General features: G+C 42.9%; 1 protein-coding gene and 1 long non-coding RNA gene across 7 annotated transcripts in view; one reads left to right on the top strand and one right to left on the bottom strand.

The window, feature by feature from the left end:
- Positions 1–2,748: 2,748 nt before the first annotated feature.
- LOC143158569 (uncharacterized) lies at positions 2,749–6,784 on the bottom strand. The gene is made up of 3 exons (XR_012995029.1): positions 6,521–6,784; positions 6,255–6,367; positions 2,749–4,671 (listed from the first exon to the last, which is right to left on the bottom strand). It is a non-coding gene; the product is annotated as an uncharacterized LOC143158569 (long non-coding RNA).
- Positions 6,785–7,441: 657 nt separating this feature from the next.
- Positions 7,442–21,098, top strand: part of ENAH (ENAH actin regulator) — a 102,828-nt gene continuing 89,171 nt past the window's right edge. For 2 of the 6 annotated variants that reach the window (XM_076334662.1, XM_076334659.1), the window contains exon 1: positions 7,453–7,556. In XM_076334662.1, the coding sequence (XP_076190777.1) occupies positions 7,552–7,556 (5 nt within the window). In that variant the 5' untranslated portion in view covers positions 7,453–7,551. Of the gene's footprint in view, positions 7,557–21,098 lie in introns of all 6 variants that reach the window. The other 4 variants (XM_076334657.1, XM_076334655.1, XM_076334660.1 and 1 more) reach the window with 4 other exon arrangements.

Below are 21,098 nucleotides of genomic sequence, written 5' to 3'. Positions count from 1 at the left end.
CACAATACAATTCTTTTCATGATAAATCTAGGGGGAAAAAACAATCTCTTTTTATTCGAGGAACTTTCACTTAAGTATTTGAGTCTACTGGGAACAGACTGAAAGACACATACCATACTCCAGACTCACGTCTACAGAGGCTTGTGGTTAGATTTGCTAATGCTGTTTGACAGTACGAGGGGCACTGTTGGGAACCTTCGTGGAAAGATGCACAGTGGAAAGCTTCAGCTGTTGTTTTCATTCCTCTTCGGAGGTGCTTGGTGGAAGATCTATGAATTGTTTGCTTGTATAACGAGGAGCAGGGTATGCTGGTAGGAAGACCGAGCTTCACATTCAGGAGTCAAAGGACTGTGTTTGATAGCAAAAGATTTGCTTCCTTTTCTGGTGATGTTGTTTTGCCTTTTTTACAACAAAACAAAAATATTATTCCATTAAGAAAAGACCTTGCTGGCTATTGTTGTCGTTATCTGCCAAGTCATGGCAATAATTGTTTATTTTAGCATTCTTAAAGAATTTTAGAGATAGTTTACTCTCCCTCCTCCACAAGACAGTTGAGAAATACTGCATAATTTCATAAATAAAATGAAGCTAAAGAGTTTTTGGTTGAAAGCATTTCCTTTATTGGTCTGCTATGCAACACTTCAGCAGTCGGCTGACTCATGGCAATCTGAAATTGAAAATGACTTGGGGGTGAGGGAAAGAAAGAAGAGGACAGGAAGAATTATACTAGCCAGTATATTTTAACTATCTATATAGTAGTCTGATCCTCATCTTGTTCAACTAACCATGACCTCATGGAATTGGTTCAGGCGTCAGCTCTGTGTCTGGTCCAGAGCAAAAGATGTATTTATAAATTAGATTAACATAATCAGTGATGAGAATAATATATTAAATTACTTAATTCACTTCTGTTTTGATAATCTTAGATGCTAACAGGAGCACGCTGTCAGAGCCATTTTCTTTTAGTCCACCATTTTTGGAAAGCTCTTCACTATCACCAGAGAGGAAGCTCATGCTTTGTTGCAACTCTCTCACTTCTATGATATAGTAAATTGCATTTTCTTTCTATACTAGTTCTATGGAAAATAATCCAAACAAGTGAAATAAAAAATCTTTTCCTACATATTAGAAAACCAAACTCTAGACACATTAAGTAAAAAGAACAATAAACTTCAAAAAACCAAAACCACCAGAAAAACCCACTTCCCCCCACTCCAGAAACCTCTCTGACTGTGTATCCTGCATTATGCTATTTACAGATCATCAAAGAAGGCCAAAGTGATCTTGCATAAGCGCTGCTGTCCTAGGACACTGACTGTAGTAAGACATATGAAGATCTCAGCTACTTTTTCCTCTTAAATACAAACAGATTTTCGAAAGAAACAAAGACTGCAAAGCAGGAGATTGTTTCAGAGAAGAAGGGGGGAACCTCGCTGTGAGAGGAAGGATTACTCCACTTTTTGAAGCTTTTTGATTCCCCTAATGTCTTCACAACATTAGTCATGCATCTTCCTCATGACCCTGTATTAAGGGTGATCCATGCTGATGAGATGGGATGGATTCGGCTGGGTTTGCTCAGGAGTAGCCTGCCAAGCCTCTTGCATCTGGCTGATACTAAACAGAAACACATTCTCTTCTGGTTTATGCCTGGGCGAGACATTTCTCTAGCATTCAAAAAGCCTTCATTAGTCGGGTTGTTTGGAGAGCCATACCGCTCAACCTGAGCTGGCTTAGCCTTTGGAAACATCTGAATTCCAGTCCTCAGTTGCAGCTGAGCAGCAGAAAATGCAAGAGGGAGGGATGCGAAGTGGCTTTGGGGTATTCTGAGGTGCTTGGATCCAGAGGAAGGAGGGCACAAACACGGTCCTTGGACACAAATGAGAAGAGCCATTACGTGGCTCTGCCTCGTAAGTTGTCAGCGGCCCCAGGTTATTAGCGTGACACCACCAGCTACGAAGGCTTTCTGCCACATTGTTTTTGTCATTGCCAGAAGAAGGAAGAGCGGTGGGAGGTGATGCGGAGGGCATTAACACCCATACTGTGCCACTGGAGGGTCCCGTCAGCGAGAAAGATAACGGCAGAATTGCACAAAGTGACTTCGACACATCGAACGATTACAGCTTGAGAACACACGGGCCCACTACAAGAGATTACAGATTTCTCAATGCATAATTCAGTATCATAAATATGTACACAGCACTAACTCATTCTTCTGCTAGACTACTTTAATTTCTTGACAATAACATCGCTAAATTGACCTGGAAATAAAAAGGCACTCAACATTTATAATTGATCTCTGCCTGTTGTGGTTTAACCCCAGCCGGCAACTAAGCCCAACAGCCGCTCGCTCACTCCCCCCCGGTGGGATGGGGGAGAGAATCGGAAGAGCAAAAGTGGGAAAACTCGTGGGTTAAGATAAAGACAGTTTAATAGGTAAAGCAAAAGCCCTGCACACAAGCAAAACAAAACAAGGAATTCATTCCCTACTTCCCATGGGCAGGCAGGTGTTCAGCCATCTCCAGGAAAGCAGGGCTCCATCACGCGTGACAAGACAAACGCCATTGCTCTGAACGTCCCCCCCTTCCTCCTTCTTCCCCCAGCTTTATATGCTGAGCATGACGTCATATGGTGTGGGATATCCCTTTGGTCCGTTGGGGTCAGCTGTCCCAGCTGTGTCCCCTCCCAACTTCTTGTGCACCCCCAGCCTGCTCGCTGGTGGGGTGGTGGGAGAAGCAGAAGAGGCCTTGACTCTGTGTCAGCCCTGCTCAGCAACAACAAAAACATCCCTGTGTGATCAACACTGTTTCCAGCACAAATCCAAAACACAGCCCCATTCTAGCTACTGTGAAGAAAATTAACTTTACCCCAGCCAAAACCAGCACATTCTCCACCCCTTATTCCATACCATTGACGTCATGCTCAGGTCCCACACTACCCAATACATCCTCATTAACCACCACCCCCTTTCCCATCTTTTGATACAATACACAGATATCATTCCCTTAGTCTATGGACCAACCCTGAAAATGTCCACAAAATGCCCATTGAGTTCATTTAGTCCTTGACTTTGGGCTCCATCTGTTATGGTGGTCACTCGGGACCAGAGAGGTGGTGTGTTCTGTGGAGCTTTTGGGCACCAAAGCCAGCTCAGGTCGGGTCACTGCTGCACTTGCACTGCTTCTTGTAAGGCTTGTCCTCCATTGGTTCCTGCTGTAGTAATTCCTATAACATGCAACTCAAATCCTGGGTTACAACAGTTTAAAGGTATTTCCATTACAATCTCCACCCCTGGTCCCTTTGGGCCAGGTCATAGGGTTTAACATTGCAGTGAACTCCTCCCCTTGCCCCTGCTCTGGCTTGGACTTATCCACAGACTGCTCCAAGTGGAGCCTTACCTATGAGCCACAGTCTCTCCAGGGGTATAACCTGCTGCGGCAGAGACTTATCCACAGCCACAGTTGCTTTGAGGAGCACCTGTTCCAGCCTTCTCCATGGGTCACAATGCCTTCAGAGATACACCTGCTCCAGCGTGGCCTTACCCACAGCCACGGTCCCTTCAGAAGTAAACCTGCTCCAACATGGCCTTACCCATGGCTGCAGTCCCTCCAGGGCTGTACCTGCTCTGTCATGGGCCTATCCATGGCCACATGCTTTGAGGTGCTCCAGCGTGACCTCGTGCACAGCCACAGATGCTTCGAGGTGTACCTTCTCCAGTGTGGACTTATCCTTGGGCCACAATCCCTTCAGAGGTCTACCTGCTGCGGCACAACATGACCACGGCCACAGACGCTTCGGGGTGTCCTGCTCCCGCGTGGACTCATCCACAGGTCACAGTCCCTTCGACTCGAGTTCACGCTGGAGTTCCAGCCTGTCCAGTACGGCAGCACAGAAACAGCAGGGATGCCCTGGCCATCTGCCAGCCCAGGCGCATGGCCATTGCTGTTATCAAATGTTCCCAGGCACAGCACAGCAAGGTGATAAGCAGCACAGCAGTACAACAAGTAGCGAAAGCAAAAAGCAGCCACAATCGAGCACTAGACTCTAATATACAGTAAGGCAAGCAAGCCCCATGGCAAGCACAGGAGCCTGCCCATGAATAGCCAAAGAGCAGTAACAGCTATAAATTCGATCTAGCAGATTCCAATCAAACCTGTCGTTATCTCGAACCCTTTGAGCCCCACGTTGGGAGCCAGAAAGGACTGTCGTGGTTTAACCCCAGCCGGCAACTAAGCCCAACAGCCGCTCGCTCACTCCCCCCCAGTGGGATGGGGGAGAGAATCGGAAGAGCAAAAGTGGGAAAACTCGTGGGTTGAGATAAAGACAGTTTAATAGGGAAAGCAAAAGCCGCGCACGCAAGCAAAGCAAAACAAGGAATTCATTCCCTACTTCCCGTGGGCAGGCAGGTGTTCAGCCATCTCCAGGAAAGCAGGGCTCCATCACACGTGACGGTTACTTGGGAAGACAAACGCCATCACTCCGAATGTCCCCCCCTTCCTCCTTCTTCCCCCAGCTTTATATGCTGAGCATGACGTCATATGGTGTGGGATATCCCTTTGGTCAGTTGGGGTCAGCTGTCCCGGCTGTGTCCCCTCCCAACTTCTTGTGCACCCCCAGCCTGCTCGCTGGTGGGGTGGTGTGAGAAGCAGAAAAGGCCTTGACTCTGTGTCAGCCCTGCTCAGCAACAACAAAAACATCCCTGTGTGATCAACACTGTTTCCAGCACAAATCCAAAACACAGCCCCATTCTAGCTACTGTGAAGAAAATTAACTCTATCCCAGCCAAAACCAGCACACTGCCCTATATCATTTTGGCTCCCCTCCTTCTCATGTAACTGCTAATATGAGTTACTGCAGATTTAATATTTTGTTACAGATTAAGTCAATGGGATTTTTGACTAAGCTAGCGTCCAGAATGACTTTGCACTTGGTGACATCTGCAATGCCAGCATGCAAAATGATCCTTCTGGCATTTTTACAAATTGTATTGTACCACAGAGTATGTCTTGAGAAATCCAGCTATGACCATATCTGATTTGGCTAAGAACACTAAGCAATATAACACAAATAACGACAATATTTATTTTGCAGGAGTAAGGCTTCTGGCTATTTTCATTCCCTCTCAGGCAGACTTGTAGCCCAGGCGTACTTTTAGTAGTTTTTAGACACCTGTCACAGCCAAACTTCTTTTACATTTGACTAATATGACCAAACAGTCCAACCAAACAGCCACATTATGATCCTGATTTTTTCTGGTATAGAACAACTGGGATCTAAGAATAAAATCCTTCTTCTTCCGACTGTCTCTGCCATTCCTTCTACTGATACATCTTCTGGAGCCCGTTAGATATATATCTTACATATATCTATATAGATACACAGATATATCAGTTAGATATGGATCTTAACATTTATATTTGGCTGCCTTCAAGATATTTTTCACTGTCAGAACGGCTTTCTTTTCAAACGTTATATTTGGAGGATGTTCTGGTGATAGGAAGCCCAGATCTTAGAAAATTCATGATTCCTTAAGAACTGAGGTCCATTGTCAGTCATTCGAGTCCTGAGTATTTGCTGGGAGCAATTAAGATAGATTTATTTACCAGATTCAATTGTGCCCCCTTTTTCAGACTGTGTTTATATTGTTGTGAAAGGCACCCACTTAATTTTTAAGAGTATGATGCTGCTTTTCTTCTGATTACTCATCTGCATTTTGTGATTCACCTCTACTGCAACATTTTCATTGACATCATCCCTATGCCAGTAAAAACACGTTAATTTTCTTACTAAACTGTTATTCATTAGCTCCAGTTTCAGAGCCTGTCCTTTTTCCTGAATTAGTATTTCCTAACAATTGACCATTTTTTTCATCGACTAGCTCCTCTCTTACTGCGTTACTGACGCCATTAATTGACAGTGGATGACCCTGGCTCAGATACCATACTGATCAAGGAAGAGGTTGTACGCATAGTGTCAAATAACTGAGATTCATGGTAAAAAAACTTAAATGTGTGAAACCTAGATCAGAAGTATATAAAGAAGATACATGTATTTCTAAAATTCTTTACCTTTTTATATCTAAAAGTCTAGAAATTTATAGAAAAGATATATGTACATTTATTTCTCATGTACAATAAATTTTTAATAACTAAACCCTAGAAAGCGCTGGTATTTGTTAGGGAAAAATGAAATCAGAGATAAAAAAGCACTAAGATGCCTTAACGTCATTGGAAATTGCAAAGATACTTGCTCATCACCTCTATTAATGGAGACAAAAGAGAATGGGTATTCGGTGCTTGACAGAAATGAGCTGAACATGAGCCGGGTCAAAGAAAGATCTGCATTCCGCGTCTCGGATCCGCTGGGAGCACTAAAAGCAAAACGTAACCTGTATTTAGCACAGACGCGGGACTAGCGAAAGATGTAAAGCTGAAATAACATTCCTGTGTTCCTGAAAACGCGTCTGAGGCCACACGCTTCCGAGGGCACAGAGAGGCGGTCACAGAAACCCGCAGTAGTTTACCTGCCGAGCTCACGCAGCGGGCTGCGTGGGTTAAGCGTTCTCTTTCCTACGCACAGACTCCAGTGTTACCACTAATACCCAGCGCCGGTTACTCGGGCAGACAGACGCCGGTGCCGGGAGCAGAGGGGCCGGGGTGAGGAAGGGGAAGAGGTCTGCTGATGCTCGGAACCGGCCTTGGCGAGCCCGAAGCCCCGAGAGGCGCAGAGCTCCGCCGGCCGGGACGCGGCTCCTCGGGAGCCCGGCCCGCCCCGCCGCTCCGGGACGCCTCCCAGGCGCCGGGTCACGGCCCGTGCCCCGCCGCCGGCACTCCCGGCGGGGCCCACCCGAGGCGGGCCCGGTTCCGCTTCGCCCGGCCCGAGGGGCGGGCCGGGAGCAGGGTCTCGCCGCGGTGCCCTGCCCCGCCTGTCCTCGGCCCCGCAGGACAATGGCACGGGGCCGCTGGGGAAGGAGCTGCCGCGGGCGACCGCTTCTCCCGAGGACGGGCTGAGGAGCGCCTCCCGGGGAGCCGCTGCCTCACCTGAGGACGGCCCGTCCTACCCCCCAGCCCGCCCCCGCACGGGGCCGCCGAGCCCCATTCACCCGCGCGGGCGGCAGCGCGGCGGTGGGCGCGGCCTCCGCAACCCGCCCCTTCCTCCCGCCCCCCCCCCCCCCGCCGCGTCCCCTGCGCGCCGCCGCCGCCGCGCCCCCCGCCGCTCCCTCAGCCCCGCCGGTGTCTCCGGCCTCCCCCGCGCTCCCCCCGCCCGCCCATTCTCCTCCCCCCCCCCCCCCCGCGCCCTTCCCGCGCGTTGGTTCGCTCCTCCCCGCCCCTTTCCCCCACCTCTCTCGTCCCCTCCCACCCCCCGGCTCCCCGCGGTGGTCTGGCCCGGCCCGGCGGCGGAGGGAGCGGCGGAGACGGGCGGGGAGGCGCTGGCGGCCGGGGCTCTCGCTGTCCGTTTGACGCGCCGGCCCCTGCGGAGCGGCGAGGAGCGGGGCGGGGGAGAGAGCGGAGCGAGCGAAGAAGCGGGAGCGGCTCCCCGACCCCGGGCAGCACCATGAGGTGAGGGACCGGCGCCGGAGCGGGCGGGTCGGTGGCGGGGGGTGTGTGTGCGTGTGTGTGCTCCGTACCCACCGCCTCTAACGGTCCACAGCCGTGAGGGGTGGGGGGGGGGTCGCTCGGCCGGCGGAGGGGGCCGGGCTGAGGGGAGCCCCGCGGTGGGGGAGGGGCCCATTGTTAGTGGCGGGTGGGGGAGGGGCCGCCCCGCCGTCCCCGTCCCCCGCGGCGGCGAAGTTGCGTTCGGGGGGCGGCAGCGGGGCCCGGGCCGGGGGGGTGGGGGTGTGCGGCCCCGCTCCGGCGCCTCCCCCGGGCTGGCCGCGGCGGTGCGCGCCGGCACGGCGTGAGCCCCGGTCGCCCGTCTCCTTTCTTTCTTTCCCGGTGTTCTTTTTTTTTTTTTTTCCCTTTTTCCCCTTCCCCTCCGCCTTAACCGGCGCGTGTTGCATTGCAGCAGCAGCTGGGCTTTTCCCTGTGTAATCAATAAAGAGGCGTCGGGGGGGGGGGGGGGATCCCCCTCTCGGCAGCCGGGAAAGTGTCGCGTTTGGAGGTTTCGGATGTAAACACAGAGGTGGACGCGGCTGGGGGCCGGGGGAGGAGGGAGGGAGGTGGGTGCCTGCCTGCCTGCCTTCCCGCCGGGGACTCCCGCTCCCCGCCGGCTCATTCATTTGAAGGCGATTTTCTGCCTCCCTGGCCCGTCCCCCGTCCCCGTCCCCCCCCCCCCAGCTCTTTTTAGTGCCTGCTCTGTTTCCATAATCTTCTTTCTGGATTGGCGCAGGACCCGGTGAGAAATGCGGCTCGGTAGCCCGAGCCGCTGGTCTGTCTGTCCGGGGACGGTGTGCTCCCTGTAGGCCCGTCCCTCGGTTAAACAGCTGGGGAACCGCGTTACTCTTCTTTTTCTTCCTCTGGAAGATACTGTCTGGCTCGTAGTTGGATTTGAATCTTCTTTGTCTTAAAGATGACCGTAAGTGGTGAGGTCCTTTGGGGTATAGCTCGGCAAGATTCGTGTGATGAAAACCAGCCAATTCCCCTGCTGCAAAAAACTGACGAGCCATTAGAATTCTCTGTAAATTACAGTAAAATCCTAATTACGTTTTGTGAACTTTAAGGGTGTCCCCCTCCCCCCCCTGTGTGTGCACACCTTCAATGGAAAGGGCAGATTTGCAGCGGGAAGCATGGGAACAATCTCCCTGCTGTTTTGTTTACAATTGTGTTCTGTATTTCCCTCTAGCTTTCTTTGTTAACCGTAGGTATTTATGTCCTGTGTTATTTTAAGCTTTGTTTGGCTTGTGATAATTTATTTTCACTTATTCATGTTGCTCATGTAGAAGTCAGGTGCCCCGAAAATAAAAAGTTACAACTTACAAAACTTACAGTTCATATCCAGATCCTTTAAACAGAGGTGGGTTTTTTTTTTTTTAAATCTTGACGGTCTTTAACACAATGACTGCTGTTAATCTGGCCAGAGTTGGCATAAATATTTTGAGAAGCCCGATACAAATTTGGTTTTCTTACTGGCAAAAAGTACTTCAATTGTGCGGCTGATGCTGAGTGAAGTAAGCTATACCAGCAAAGACTACTCTTTCGCTGATGTAACTGTATGTGTGCTAGGACTTCTGCCAGCTTGGAGGGAGCACAAATATTTCTCTTAACCAGCATAACAGGAAAGTGTCTAGGTTGAACCTACCCTTAGGTTGCTTATTTAGATGTTTGAATAGTTGAATTGAAGCAGTTAGTAAGTATAGGCAAATGAATATATTATAAGTCTGAAACTTTCTACCTGCTCGTGAGTGCAGAGTGTTAAGCTGGTAAAAGGGAATGTCCTTGCAAGTTGGATGGTCGCTCTGAGTGGTCATTGGGTATTTCAAAGAATTCTGATTTCAAGAACGCTCGGTTCCAAGCCTTTCGAAAAAAGAAGCAAACTGTACCAATTAAACTACACAGGCTAGGAAAATGATGTGGTCAAAGAAGTATTTTCTGTCTATAGAGGCACTATTAAATTGACTCAGTTTTGTTTAATTGGTCCGACTCCAGTACAATGGCAAGCTTTCACTGCATGCTCTCTCTTTGGACTTGTTTAGACTAGGATTGACAGTATATTTCTGAAACATGTTTAAACAGCATCTTCACGCTGTATTTTGTTCGGGCAATGTCTTTTAATGTGTATTTGCTGGTCAAGAAGGCAGGTCGTGATGGGGGAGGAGTGACAAGGTAGACGGGAGAAGTGACCAGCGTTTCATATATAGCTCCTCTGTTTGCAGGAGGTGTTAAATCTTAGCAGTTAATACTAAAAACATACTTTTGACACGATATTGATGGTCTCCTGGAATGCATAAACTGCATTCTGCTATTGCTGTTCTGCAAGTAAGTATGCAGTTGCTGCTCCGAAGAATACAAAAAGAAATAAATACTACAAGTCTTTCTGAGATGAGCTGGAGGAAGAAAAAAAGCCCTCAGTTTCTGTTCTGTCCTTTGGGACATACATGCGTGAGAGCCTATTCTTCAGCCATCACGAGCCTGAAATAATTCTGATGATTTCATGTTAAGATCTCACATCTTGTCTGGGTGGTTGGTCAGTTACTGAAGAGCAAACTGGTTTTCCTTACATCAAATAAAATGAAACATCATTGTAAAGAGCCTCCTCATATAATAAAATAATTAGCAATTCAGTAAGACACAAAAATAATCAGCAATTCAGTAAGACACAAACATCAGCCGTACAAATTGACCACAGGAATTAATTCTTGTTTTGTATTTGAATTAAAATCATGTGCTATTTGAGTAGCATCTGTTAGGGGTTTTAGGTTGCTGATAAACTTTGGATATTAAATATTCCAGTTAAATGGTCTATCCTAGGTATGAAGTTACTTGTTTCAGGAGCCAGCTTGAATAGGGCTTGTGTGTGTCTCTCTCCCCCGCTTTAGGTAAACAGTTGATTCCCATGAACACCTGTTGTTCTTACTGTATTGTGGTTAGCTGACTAAGTACTGCTCTTAATATACTTTCCTGAATGCACTTATCTCATAATAGGTATCCAGGAATAGGCATATTCAGTGAGGTTTCCATTTACTAGCTGACTGGAATGTGGTGGAGGGAAAAGGTAGTTAAAATCTAGGTAACGGCACAATTCGGTGCCCCTGTTCTAGTAGTAGCATAACTTCCCATCGTATTTGTACAAGCAGAACGTGTGTGAACAGACTTTTATTGAAGCATATGTTGAAATCTGTATTATGGAAGCTGATAAACATAACTCTCCTGCTAGAGCTGGGATTCTGCAGTGAAGGTTAGCTGCATTCTCTTAAATTTTTAGTTTTTTGGTATCTAGCTCATTTTGTATGCTAACTCCAATAAAAATAAATGAGCTTTCCAAGATACTGACTTTTTTTTTAATCAAACTGTACAGCCTTCTCTTGGGATTACTACATCCATTTCTTTGTGTGGGAAAGAATTGTTTTTCATTAGTGTGCTAGTCAGAAAGCAGACTGCTTAGTCTGGTTTTGTTACCCAAGTTGCAGGAATTGGGAAAGAAACAGTATTTTTTTAGAATTTAAAATTCTAGTATTTCCAGAGCTCAGTATATTAATTTGTATTTACGATGGGCTACTATGCGTATCATACGTGTGAATGTTCATTTTGTATTTAGATAGGGCAAGCAGCTAAATTGTTATAAATTTTGAGTTTTTAGAAAATCATGTCATATCCTCACTTGTGTTTTCAAGATAAAAAGCTACATTTGTGGTCTCTAAACCATATTAACATTCCTACTTACTTACATTCAGCAGCTTTTCTGCTCAAGTATGCTGCTTTAGAATGTAATCCATGTTATCATTTAAAAGTCAGTGTATTTTGTGCCTGGGTTAGTAAGCCTTCATTGTATTTCAAATGTTGTGCTAAGATATCCGATACCACACTCACTGGTTTTTTTACATCTTTAATACATGAGTGAAAGCCCACAGCAGAAGTAACAAAACATGTACCTTCATTAGGACTAGGGATTCTTGAAGGAACCCACATACGTTTCCCAGGGTTTCCAGAAAAGTGGGTATACAAGAGCATTGTGTTATTTGTGACAGTAGTATGGTGCAGTCTACTGCAATAACTGCAGTTATTTAAGGTAGTAAAATACCAGAGTAGCAAAGCCATTATCTTCAACGGTGGCATTAAATTATTGTGTACATCAGTATGTAGGGTAACACTTTGGAATTGTGCCTTTGCTTTAGTTTTAATACTTGCACGAATAGCATATTTGAAGTAGAAAGCTTAATTTAGTTGAGAAATATTTGACAAAATGTTGGAAGTGCAAGCAGGCAGTTAAATTAGACTGGATACGCATAACTGCAACCAATACAGTTCCTAAAATTGCTCATATCTCAAGAGTAAAATTGGTGGCGTAGGCAGGTTTTTTTTTTTTCAGGTGAGTGCAAGAATTCAGGTTACTTTCCTTGTTCTTAAGTAAACTAACAGATGGCCTGAGTCATCTGTCTGATAGAAGTGCAGTCTTTAGTTAGCACTTTATTTGTGACAGTTGCAAGTAATTTTTGGACGGGTTGTTTCTGCCCACCTGATACGGAATCTGACAACTGGTTTGCCCTCAAGGTCTCTGGATAGTTTAGTGAATTATTTTGATAGTAAAAGTATAAGTCTTTAAAAGGTTACTGTGTGAATGGAGGGTGTGGGAATCAGAATACAAATTTTTTAGAAAAAGCTATTTATGACCATCTTAGCAATTATGTTGTCAGCCTCTAAAAATTAGAAACAGTCTGGGAGTGTGTATAATTCAGGAATGCTCTCTGGAAGGGTATGTACAAGTTTTTTCTTGACTCTGATTCAGGGCTTCATGTTGTTTGGAGGTCAGAAAACAAGACCGAGTTAGTTAGCGTCCTGCTTCAGACCGCTATATCGTAAAAGCCTTTTTTCTACACTTCCATAAACAGGAGAGGAATTATTCTTCCGGCACCTGTTTTGGCGGATGCTTTGCTCGCACACTTATGCCCCAAGTGACGTATCGTGGCGCTGCCTTAGGCATGTGATTGGAAATACTTAGTAATGAGAACTGCTTCTTGCCATGCCAGTGCATTTCATGCAGAACTATTACAGAAGTAGGTTACTGAACCACTGGATAGAGTCATTTGCTTTCATTACTAGAGAGCAAATGTATTTGTGAAACAGAATTATTCCCTTCTTTACTTTGACCTTTCATCTAGAATTGCTCTTGACAGATCATGCCTACTTCCACTCAGCAGTGTAGAAATACATGTGCCAGCTCTCTAAACATCCAGACGTGTTTAGGTTTTAAGAGTGCTGTAGTGTTGAGAGAAAGCAGAAGATATGTGTTTCTTATGTTTGATTCAAAAAATTTGACTTTTAGTAGTCGCTAAAAGTAAATGTAGCAGAGGCAGAAGTCACACAAGCCTTGTTGAACAGCTTCAATATATTTAAGTAATTTTCAATAGTGCCTATGTCACTCCCCCACCCCACCCCTGCCTTTCCCTGCCAGTCCTTGTGAATTGTGTAAAACTACCTTGTGTTCTTGGGCTGTTGGCACCTCTCTTGGGATTAATATGGGAGCAAAGCCACTTTTGTATCTGTCACTTTAAACCTGCCAGATGAAAAGCCAGCGTTGCGTCCCTAATGTCCCTCCCCTGACCTAGCTTCCCATGTGTTCTCAAAAACCTGGAAAGGAACGAGGTTTGTATACAGCTTTTTTTGTTCAATAACATACAGAATCTTTTTTCCCTTTTAGAAATGGACGCACTACCTTATTTTAACTTTCAAATTTTCCAACTGAAGAAATAAAAACATATATCTAAGTAACTGAGTTGGAAGTAGTTTTGCCTCATTTTAAAATGCTCTGTACCAATACAAGTTTTAGAGGAAAACACTGAGTTTTATTTCAGATACTCGTAATTAATTGTTCTAATAGTTGATCAGCCTTTCCCCTACTATGACTTATTACAAGTCTCCTTCACTGTAGCTGTTTCATGCCTAATGTTTAAAAAGTTCCAAAAATGAATGTGAAAAGCATGCTTACTACTTTTTGACACTGTTATGCATGTGCTGCTCCTAATCTTATAGTTCTGTAGACACTTACGGGCAGCTTATGGAACTGCTCCTTGGGAGGTGATGTGACATTTTTCTGGGTTTACTGCCCAAATGCTAGTGACAGCCTGGTGGAGAAAACGGGACTGTTCAACGTGATGTGAGATGAATTGTCAGTCTACTTTGGATTAGTCTTTCCAGTTGAGCTGCTAGTAATAAGCACATGTTTTGGGAATCAATGCACAAGTTACTGTGAGGAGTTGAAGTAAGATTCTCTTGCTCTCCGTGAGTAATCTTTAGGCAGGGCTCATTAAAAGAGAACACGATCAATATTCATGCAAAAAAAAAAAAAATCTGCTCTTAGTTTCACATATTGAAAATTCTCCAGGCAAAGCTGGCTTATATAAAGGAAGAATAGTAAAAACTGTTTCAGTTTAGTCCAAAACTAGTATGCTTCTCTGCTAAGTGTGTAGGTTGCTGTTGTGGCTTTTTTCTTCTATTTTTTTTCTTTTTCTTTTTTGTTTTTTTTTAAATTATGGTAAAGAAAGGTGCTGACACCCAGTGAAGTATGGGGGAAGAGAAGTGGAAACTGATTGCACTCCAGAGGGTGGTACAAAAATGCTACTTTGCTTGACTGGTATGCTGCCAGAAATAACTCTCTAAACTCCTAGTTTGCAGCACAAACAAGATTGGAAGGATTTTGTTTCAAATGTTCTCTCATTCTTCTGTTATTTTTCACAAATTTGAAACTTCAGTTGCCTGAATCAGGTTACAAAGTAATCTATACTTATTGCAAATTCCATAAAGAAGGTGAGGTGTGGTTGTTGTATGTTCTGAGCGTACTAGCCGTCTAGTTTAAAAAATACCGAATTTTAAAACTCGGAATTTAGCAGAATAGTAAAAGAACAAGAGTAATCATCGGTATAGCTAAAGCCTCTATTATGCCTTAGTTGCAGTTTTATAGCAACTAGAGAAATATTTTAATTTTCTTTCTAGAGGAAATAAATTTCTATGTATGTGTCATTCTCCTTAAAGCAACTTCCTAAAATATAGTTTTCATACTTAAAATTTTTTTAGGCCACTGACTGCTGTCACTTTATTGCAAGTTACCGTACAGTGATACCAGATTTTTTAACTGAAACACTTTGAAGGGCATGTTGTTACGGAAATGTTTTATTGTGGTCTCGTCTGGCTACAGGTAAATGCTTTTATATTTCAGTTGTATAGACCAGTATATGTCTTCATATGTGGTCATATCTGCTAGAATTGTGTATTTTGTGGAGACTTCCATTGAAGTTGCATTTTTTCTTATTGTATGGGATTGAAAATGCAAATGCTAAATGGGAAGATGATTAGAATTCTGTTGTAGTTCATGTATTTCCAACAAAATTTTCAATACTGCTGTATTAGTGGTATTTTTACTGGCATTGGTAGAAAGAGGCGGTTGGTATTTTTAGGTTCTGTTCAGCTTTCTGGTTGGCTTTGCAAATCTGACTTGTGCATATGCTCTGAGTAAATCTGGGCCTTGAACCTGGTAGTGTTACTGCTTGAAATTGCTTTTGTTAAATGTAAGTGTTTTTCAGGTACCAAGCTTCAACTCTAGGCTAGCAAGAATTTTTTTTTTCCCTAGCTACTGTAGATGTGTCAATAATGCGTTACAATGAGCAATATACACTGCTACTTGTTTTGAAAACTTGTTTTCTCTCTATCTTTTCCCATTCTATAAAAATCTCTTTCCCCTTCTTTGCTTTCTTTTAAAAGCCTGGAGTCTTTTATAAACAGTGCGTAGTGATGTGTACATCTTTTATGTCCTCTCCTATGTTGAACTCTTGCTGATATTCGAGGAAAGTATATGATCCTTTTGGCAAACCTCAGTCCGTTAAACAATGCTGACTCTTCTATAAAAGTACTCAAAGTTAATGGAACAGATTTTTTTTTTTAACTTGCTGGATTTGTACTTAAAATTGAACACAGTGAAGCTTTACTAGAAAACTTGTACTGTGTTCTTGAACACATTTACAAAGCCCATTTTTAGAAAACTGCAATTGGCTACTGTGGATTAAGTTAAATGGACTTTACAACTTCAGAATAAACATTGTTATCTATTGTCTGAAATAGATGGTGTGGCCAGACTGACAAAACAGTGAAACCTAATCCAAATGAACCTAATTATGGCAGAGATAATAAGTCAAAGTAGTGAATAACAGCACTGTTATGAAAATGATCAGTGCTGAGGCTCAGCATTTGTATGTGTAAGTCTAAGAATGGAACATATTACTTAAGAGCAGGCATAGTTTGGTTGTTATGTACTCTAGCAAAAATACTGATTTTTTTTTTTTGTTTGTTTGAAATTAGGTTTAAAGGTACTTTTCTAGTTCAGAATATTCCTGCTTTGATAGGTGTCTCAGAATATAGTCAGAACTCAAGCAACTATTATATTTTAATTTATTGTTATACACTGATGTATTTAGTTGAATCACTTTGGTGTGAGTAGAGCAGGAGGACGGAGCAGGAAGTAGCTGATACATACACACACTGAATGGAGATACAAAGTATATGAAATATGTCTTGAACACAGGACTGCCTTCCTAGTCAGATATGAACCATCTGGTCTGAAACGGAGCATGGAGACAGTAGTCACTGTGTATAGTAATCAATACTTTTCTCTTGGTTAGAGCCTGCTGTTTGCGGGGTGAGTGAAGACATGGAAACCCTATCCAGTTAAATGTTCTTCTGACCAAGAGAAGGCTGAGGAGATAGGTTAATCTTAGAAAGCTAGCAGGAAATCCATGTCTAATCAAGAGTAGAAGGAAGAGCAGATGAACGGCTAGAGCACTCGAGCAGTAAGTTGTTGCTGATAAACTTAGGCAGAAGTTGAATCCAGTACTTCAGCTGCTTCTTCAGCGTTACATGTTTTGGAGAGTAATTGAGCATGAGGTTTCGTAGCATTTCGGTGGTCTCGTTGGGTTTTTAGCTACTGTCTGGAAATGCAGTAGTGAGTTTCAGATGAAAATTTTAACTTGAGATTGAGGGAGAAGACCAAAGCATCAAATACATAAAATAAGTAAATTAAACAAATTTTGCACCCTAAAGATCTTGTGCTGTAATCTGAAGGATTGTGGTAGTACCATTGTCCTAGTTTCCACAATATGGTGTGATGAGTCTAGTAGCCTTTAGTTTAGTGATCAGCTCAGTTAACTGCATCATATATGAATTATACTCAAAATTATTACTGCTGAACTTTACATCTGACCTTACAACTAAGTTGTGAGGTGAAGAAATCTGGACTACTGGGTTCAGGGACTTCATTTTGTATTTTGCCAATATCTTAGAGTAGTCTTTTCATAAAGTTTCAAAGAATAGTGCATCTCGGGCTTCTTGGTTTGGCATACTGTAAAGGCAACTTTAAAACCAAAGCGTATTCCTGTATATTTTTTATTTTCTGTACATTTCTTATTCATTGATAGAACAGTTCCGTGTTCCTGTAATTGCCACTGTTTCCAACAGTAGCTAAATCCATGAATGGATGACAGTAAGATAAACACAAAGGTTGTCTCGCAGATTATGAATACTGTTGCTGTAACTGTGTTGCTCTAAGGATATAAACAGGAAAAAGGTTTTAGAAGGAGAGGCAATACCTTTTATTAGATCAACTGCTGCAGTGGTGGGGAACAGGACAACGGGCAAGCTTCTAGACAATCAAGTGCTGAGTTCCTGAGAAAGTTATTCAATTCTTTGGAGACACCATGTGGAGATTTTGTACTGTGTGGATTGTTGCAGGCACGTTGCAGATACAGGTGAATGTTGCTGTGTGTTTTATTTTTTTATAGGTAGCTCATAGTTTTGATGTCTGACCTAGTAGCAATATTTGGTATAACTATTATTTCAAAGAATACGGAACTAGGTGCTTGAAAACAGGTAAGCAGCTGTAGGATACTATTTAAATTGCAATTTGTTTTTGCATTACTCTGCAAACATGATGTCTGAATAAAGGAAGTAGAGATTGTATTGCAGAGAAAAATGTCAAAAAGTAAAACTGTGAAAATACTTTTCATATGTTACTGTTCCCGTGTAAAGTGTGAAGGTGTATTTTCCTTTGAAGCATCTGACTACTGGGGATCACTGGAAAAAAAAAAATGCTTGGAGTGCCTTGTTTGAGGAGCCCATCTGTGTTATTTTTGTGGGGACGTGGTCTTGGTCACTAGTGTGACTTGTGTATAGTAAGTCTGTAAGATGCAGATAAAAGTGGATTGCATTGCAAGGTTGTATCTTTAGACATGACTAATGCTTAATAATACTTAGTAGGATTTTATTTTGGCCTGTTGAAGCCCCTAGTTAGTCATCACAGGATAGAAGAGTGTACAGTTAAACCAGTTCTGAATACTCTGAATATCTTGCCTTCAATTCATGTGCACCCTTTTCTTAGGGCAAATGGATGCAAAACAAGCAACCTCTCCTCTTGCATTCCTCCCTGCCCCAACAATAAAAAGAAAACACTCTTCCTGATGCGTACTGTTAACCTCTCTGTGCTGCCTGTGTATGAAGGTGTTCACTTGTTTACGATTCCCAATATTTGATGCACAATCTTCACCTACGATCAGGTAGCTGATTTCTGTCCGGTCTGTTTTGTGGCTCACTAGTTGTGAATAAAGAGGGAGAGAAGTGACTGTATGGCATGAGAAATCCTTAGCTGTTTTGGATTGGGAAGTGTTTGTAAGCTTGTTCATTAATGGTATGTTTTACGTTATCCAGGTCTTACATAGTAAGGCCTTCATAACTTCTTTTCTTAACTTGTTCTTCTACAGAAATTGCACATATTTTGTAAGTGATGTTAGGATGAAGACTGAGCTGTTAGTGCAACTCTTAGGAATGCTTTCAGGTTTGGTGATTTATATAGTGGCAATCTCAGTATTCAACATCCATATAATTGAAATTTTTTCCTTCTGAATTGAGCTTCCTGTCTTCAAGTATGTCTGCAGTTGGGGTGGGTGTAGGGAGCGGACTCACCCCAAAGCCCAGTCATTAGATATTTTGGTTGTAACTCTCGGGGAGCTTACCATGATCTTGTCTGGGATGGGGAGGGTGTTTAAAAAACCCAAAAACCAAAAAACTGAGAGGGGAATCTCCCCAATTTGGTGTTGCATATTCTCATAAAACTTACGATGTATCAATGTATCAATTTCCCAACCAGTTGAGTGATCATAATTTTCCTATTCTTCGGGGAAGGGGGAGACATTTTATGCAATTCATACTGTCTTACAAAAAACTTTCTCTCCTGTGAAGAGACGTGTCCACACGTAGTTTAGCTTCAAAATTCATAACAGATCTTAAATTCAAAGTAGTTTGGGTTGATACTTTTATTTTTTTGCAAAACACAACCAGTGCCCCAAACACACACACACAACACAAACAAAACAAAGCAAAACTATTTAGAAATAAAGCCATAGGCTTTTCTTCTAGAATTTGAGAGCTTTAATTTTTTTTACATAGTATGACAAAAATCTGGTATAAAATCATGAGACCATTCCACATTTAAGAATGGAAATTTTATGCATCTAAGAACTTTTTATCAGACATTACTATAGAATTAAAATGTTGCTGGCCATATGCACTGTAGCAATGAATTTTCTCTCAGCAGCACCATACCCTACAACCATGTAAATATACAGAATCGTTTTAATGTAAAACAGAGTAAGTGCTGGACATAGCATCTTGGTTAGTTTGGTGACGAAGGTAATGGTTATGCCGTGGATGTTCTGTTTCTCAGGAAGACTGGGGTTAATTGTAGCTTGGCAAGTAAAAAAAAAAGTTCCATATTGTTTTTCTGCAGTAGATTCCTGTTGCTATGCAACAAACAGAATGTCACTTAGTACAGGATATATTAAATTTGTATTCCCGGCACATATCTCTGCACGTTCATTTTATACTTTAACAGGAGGGTATGGTTCTGACTTCCTGTAGGACTGTAGTATGAAGTATATATTTGCTGTAGCTGCGGTGACGTCAGCGTACTTGCAGAGCCTTTCTTTGTTTTCGGATGGATGGGACACCTGTGCGACACAATCAGGCTTCCAACCAGACAAAAAGGGGCGGTGGTTATCTTCCCCGAGGTGGGATGGCATTGCCAAGCAACATGTTAAGACTTCAAAAGGGAGAAATTTCTTGTACAGAAAAAATCTTAGGCTATGAATTCTGAAAACCTTTAAATGTGATGCAGAGAAAGTTAATGCAGATGGCACTGTATGAATCTTTAAACCAAAAGATCCAGTTAATTTTTAACGATTAGAATTAACTTTGATATTTGAATGTGTTGATACCTCCCCTCCCTACCTCCCCACTCCCCCCAGTGCTAAAACCAACCAATCTCAGCATCCAAACTCTTTACATTCGCTCTAGATGGATTCTGGAATAAATGTTCAGGGCGTGTTTGGGAAAATTATCTTCTATGGCTCTGGAACCAGTAATTAAGTAATAGACAAATGACAACATCTGGTAAGGCATTATTTTATAATCTAGTTAGACTTCCGTAGTGGAAAAGGCAAAAATAGTATTTAAAAGCTAGAATGATGTTAATTTGATCTTTGTTTCAAAGGCTGTCATGCAATATAGATGGCTGAAATACAGAAACTTGAAAGCTGTGGATTTTTAATACTGTGCTTTTAGGAATAAAATGCATGCATTGTGTCTTACGTGCTATGATGTTCATCCTATGTAATAATCCATCTTATTTTAAGCAGTTCTCTGAGTTTTGTTGTGGATTTTGAAAGCCAACTTACAAAATCTAAGCTGAAATTAAGTTAGATACTAAAATTAGCAGGTCAAATACTGTCACTTTTTCTGCTCTTAGAATTTAAATATGCCATTGTCTAACATCTCGTTAAATTGTCAGTGTGAAGCAGATTTGTAAGTAGCTGTTTTTTAATGTTATTGTAAATTTACCTATGTGTGGCTTCTTAATAAAGCAGAAGTCAAAAGGAAGAGTCAAAATGAAGTTAGGAGAGATTCGAAACATCTCTCAGTACTGTTCTCTTGCTCGTTTTGCCTCTAATATATAAAGCATCATTAAAGGAGCAAGCAGCCTTTAATAATACCATTTTCTTTCTTGTAGTCTGCTGCTTAATTCGGAGCTCAATGCCAGAGCACTGCATGCCTGCTCCCAGGCAGACCCAATAAAAACCATTTCTCTGTGTACACAAAGAGAACCTGATGCAACCTAAAAAAAATTCTTAGGGCATTCTATATTTGGTGAGATCAAACCTGAGCTCTGTTGCAGAGAAATGATTTAAAGACATGGACGGGGATGCCTGGGGGCTTTTTGCTTTCTGTTTTGGGAAGGGGAATCCTTGCTTCTGTTGCAGAACTGTTTGGCGAGAATGAGAATACTGCCCGTGGCTTTCAATGCTATGATGACTTGTTTTAATGGTATCTTTTGGCACAGGAAACAGTAGGGATTTGTAAGACTGCCTCCTCTTCTTGAGGAGGGGGGCAGAAAATAATTTAATTGTGAAGCTA

This window comes from Aptenodytes patagonicus, chromosome 3 (genome assembly GCF_965638725.1).
Source record: "Aptenodytes patagonicus chromosome 3, bAptPat1.pri.cur, whole genome shotgun sequence".
Lineage (NCBI taxonomy): Eukaryota > Metazoa > Chordata > Aves > Sphenisciformes > Spheniscidae > Aptenodytes > Aptenodytes patagonicus.
Note: the sequence above shows the minus strand (reverse complement) of the source record. Positions and strands in the feature narration are given on the sequence as shown.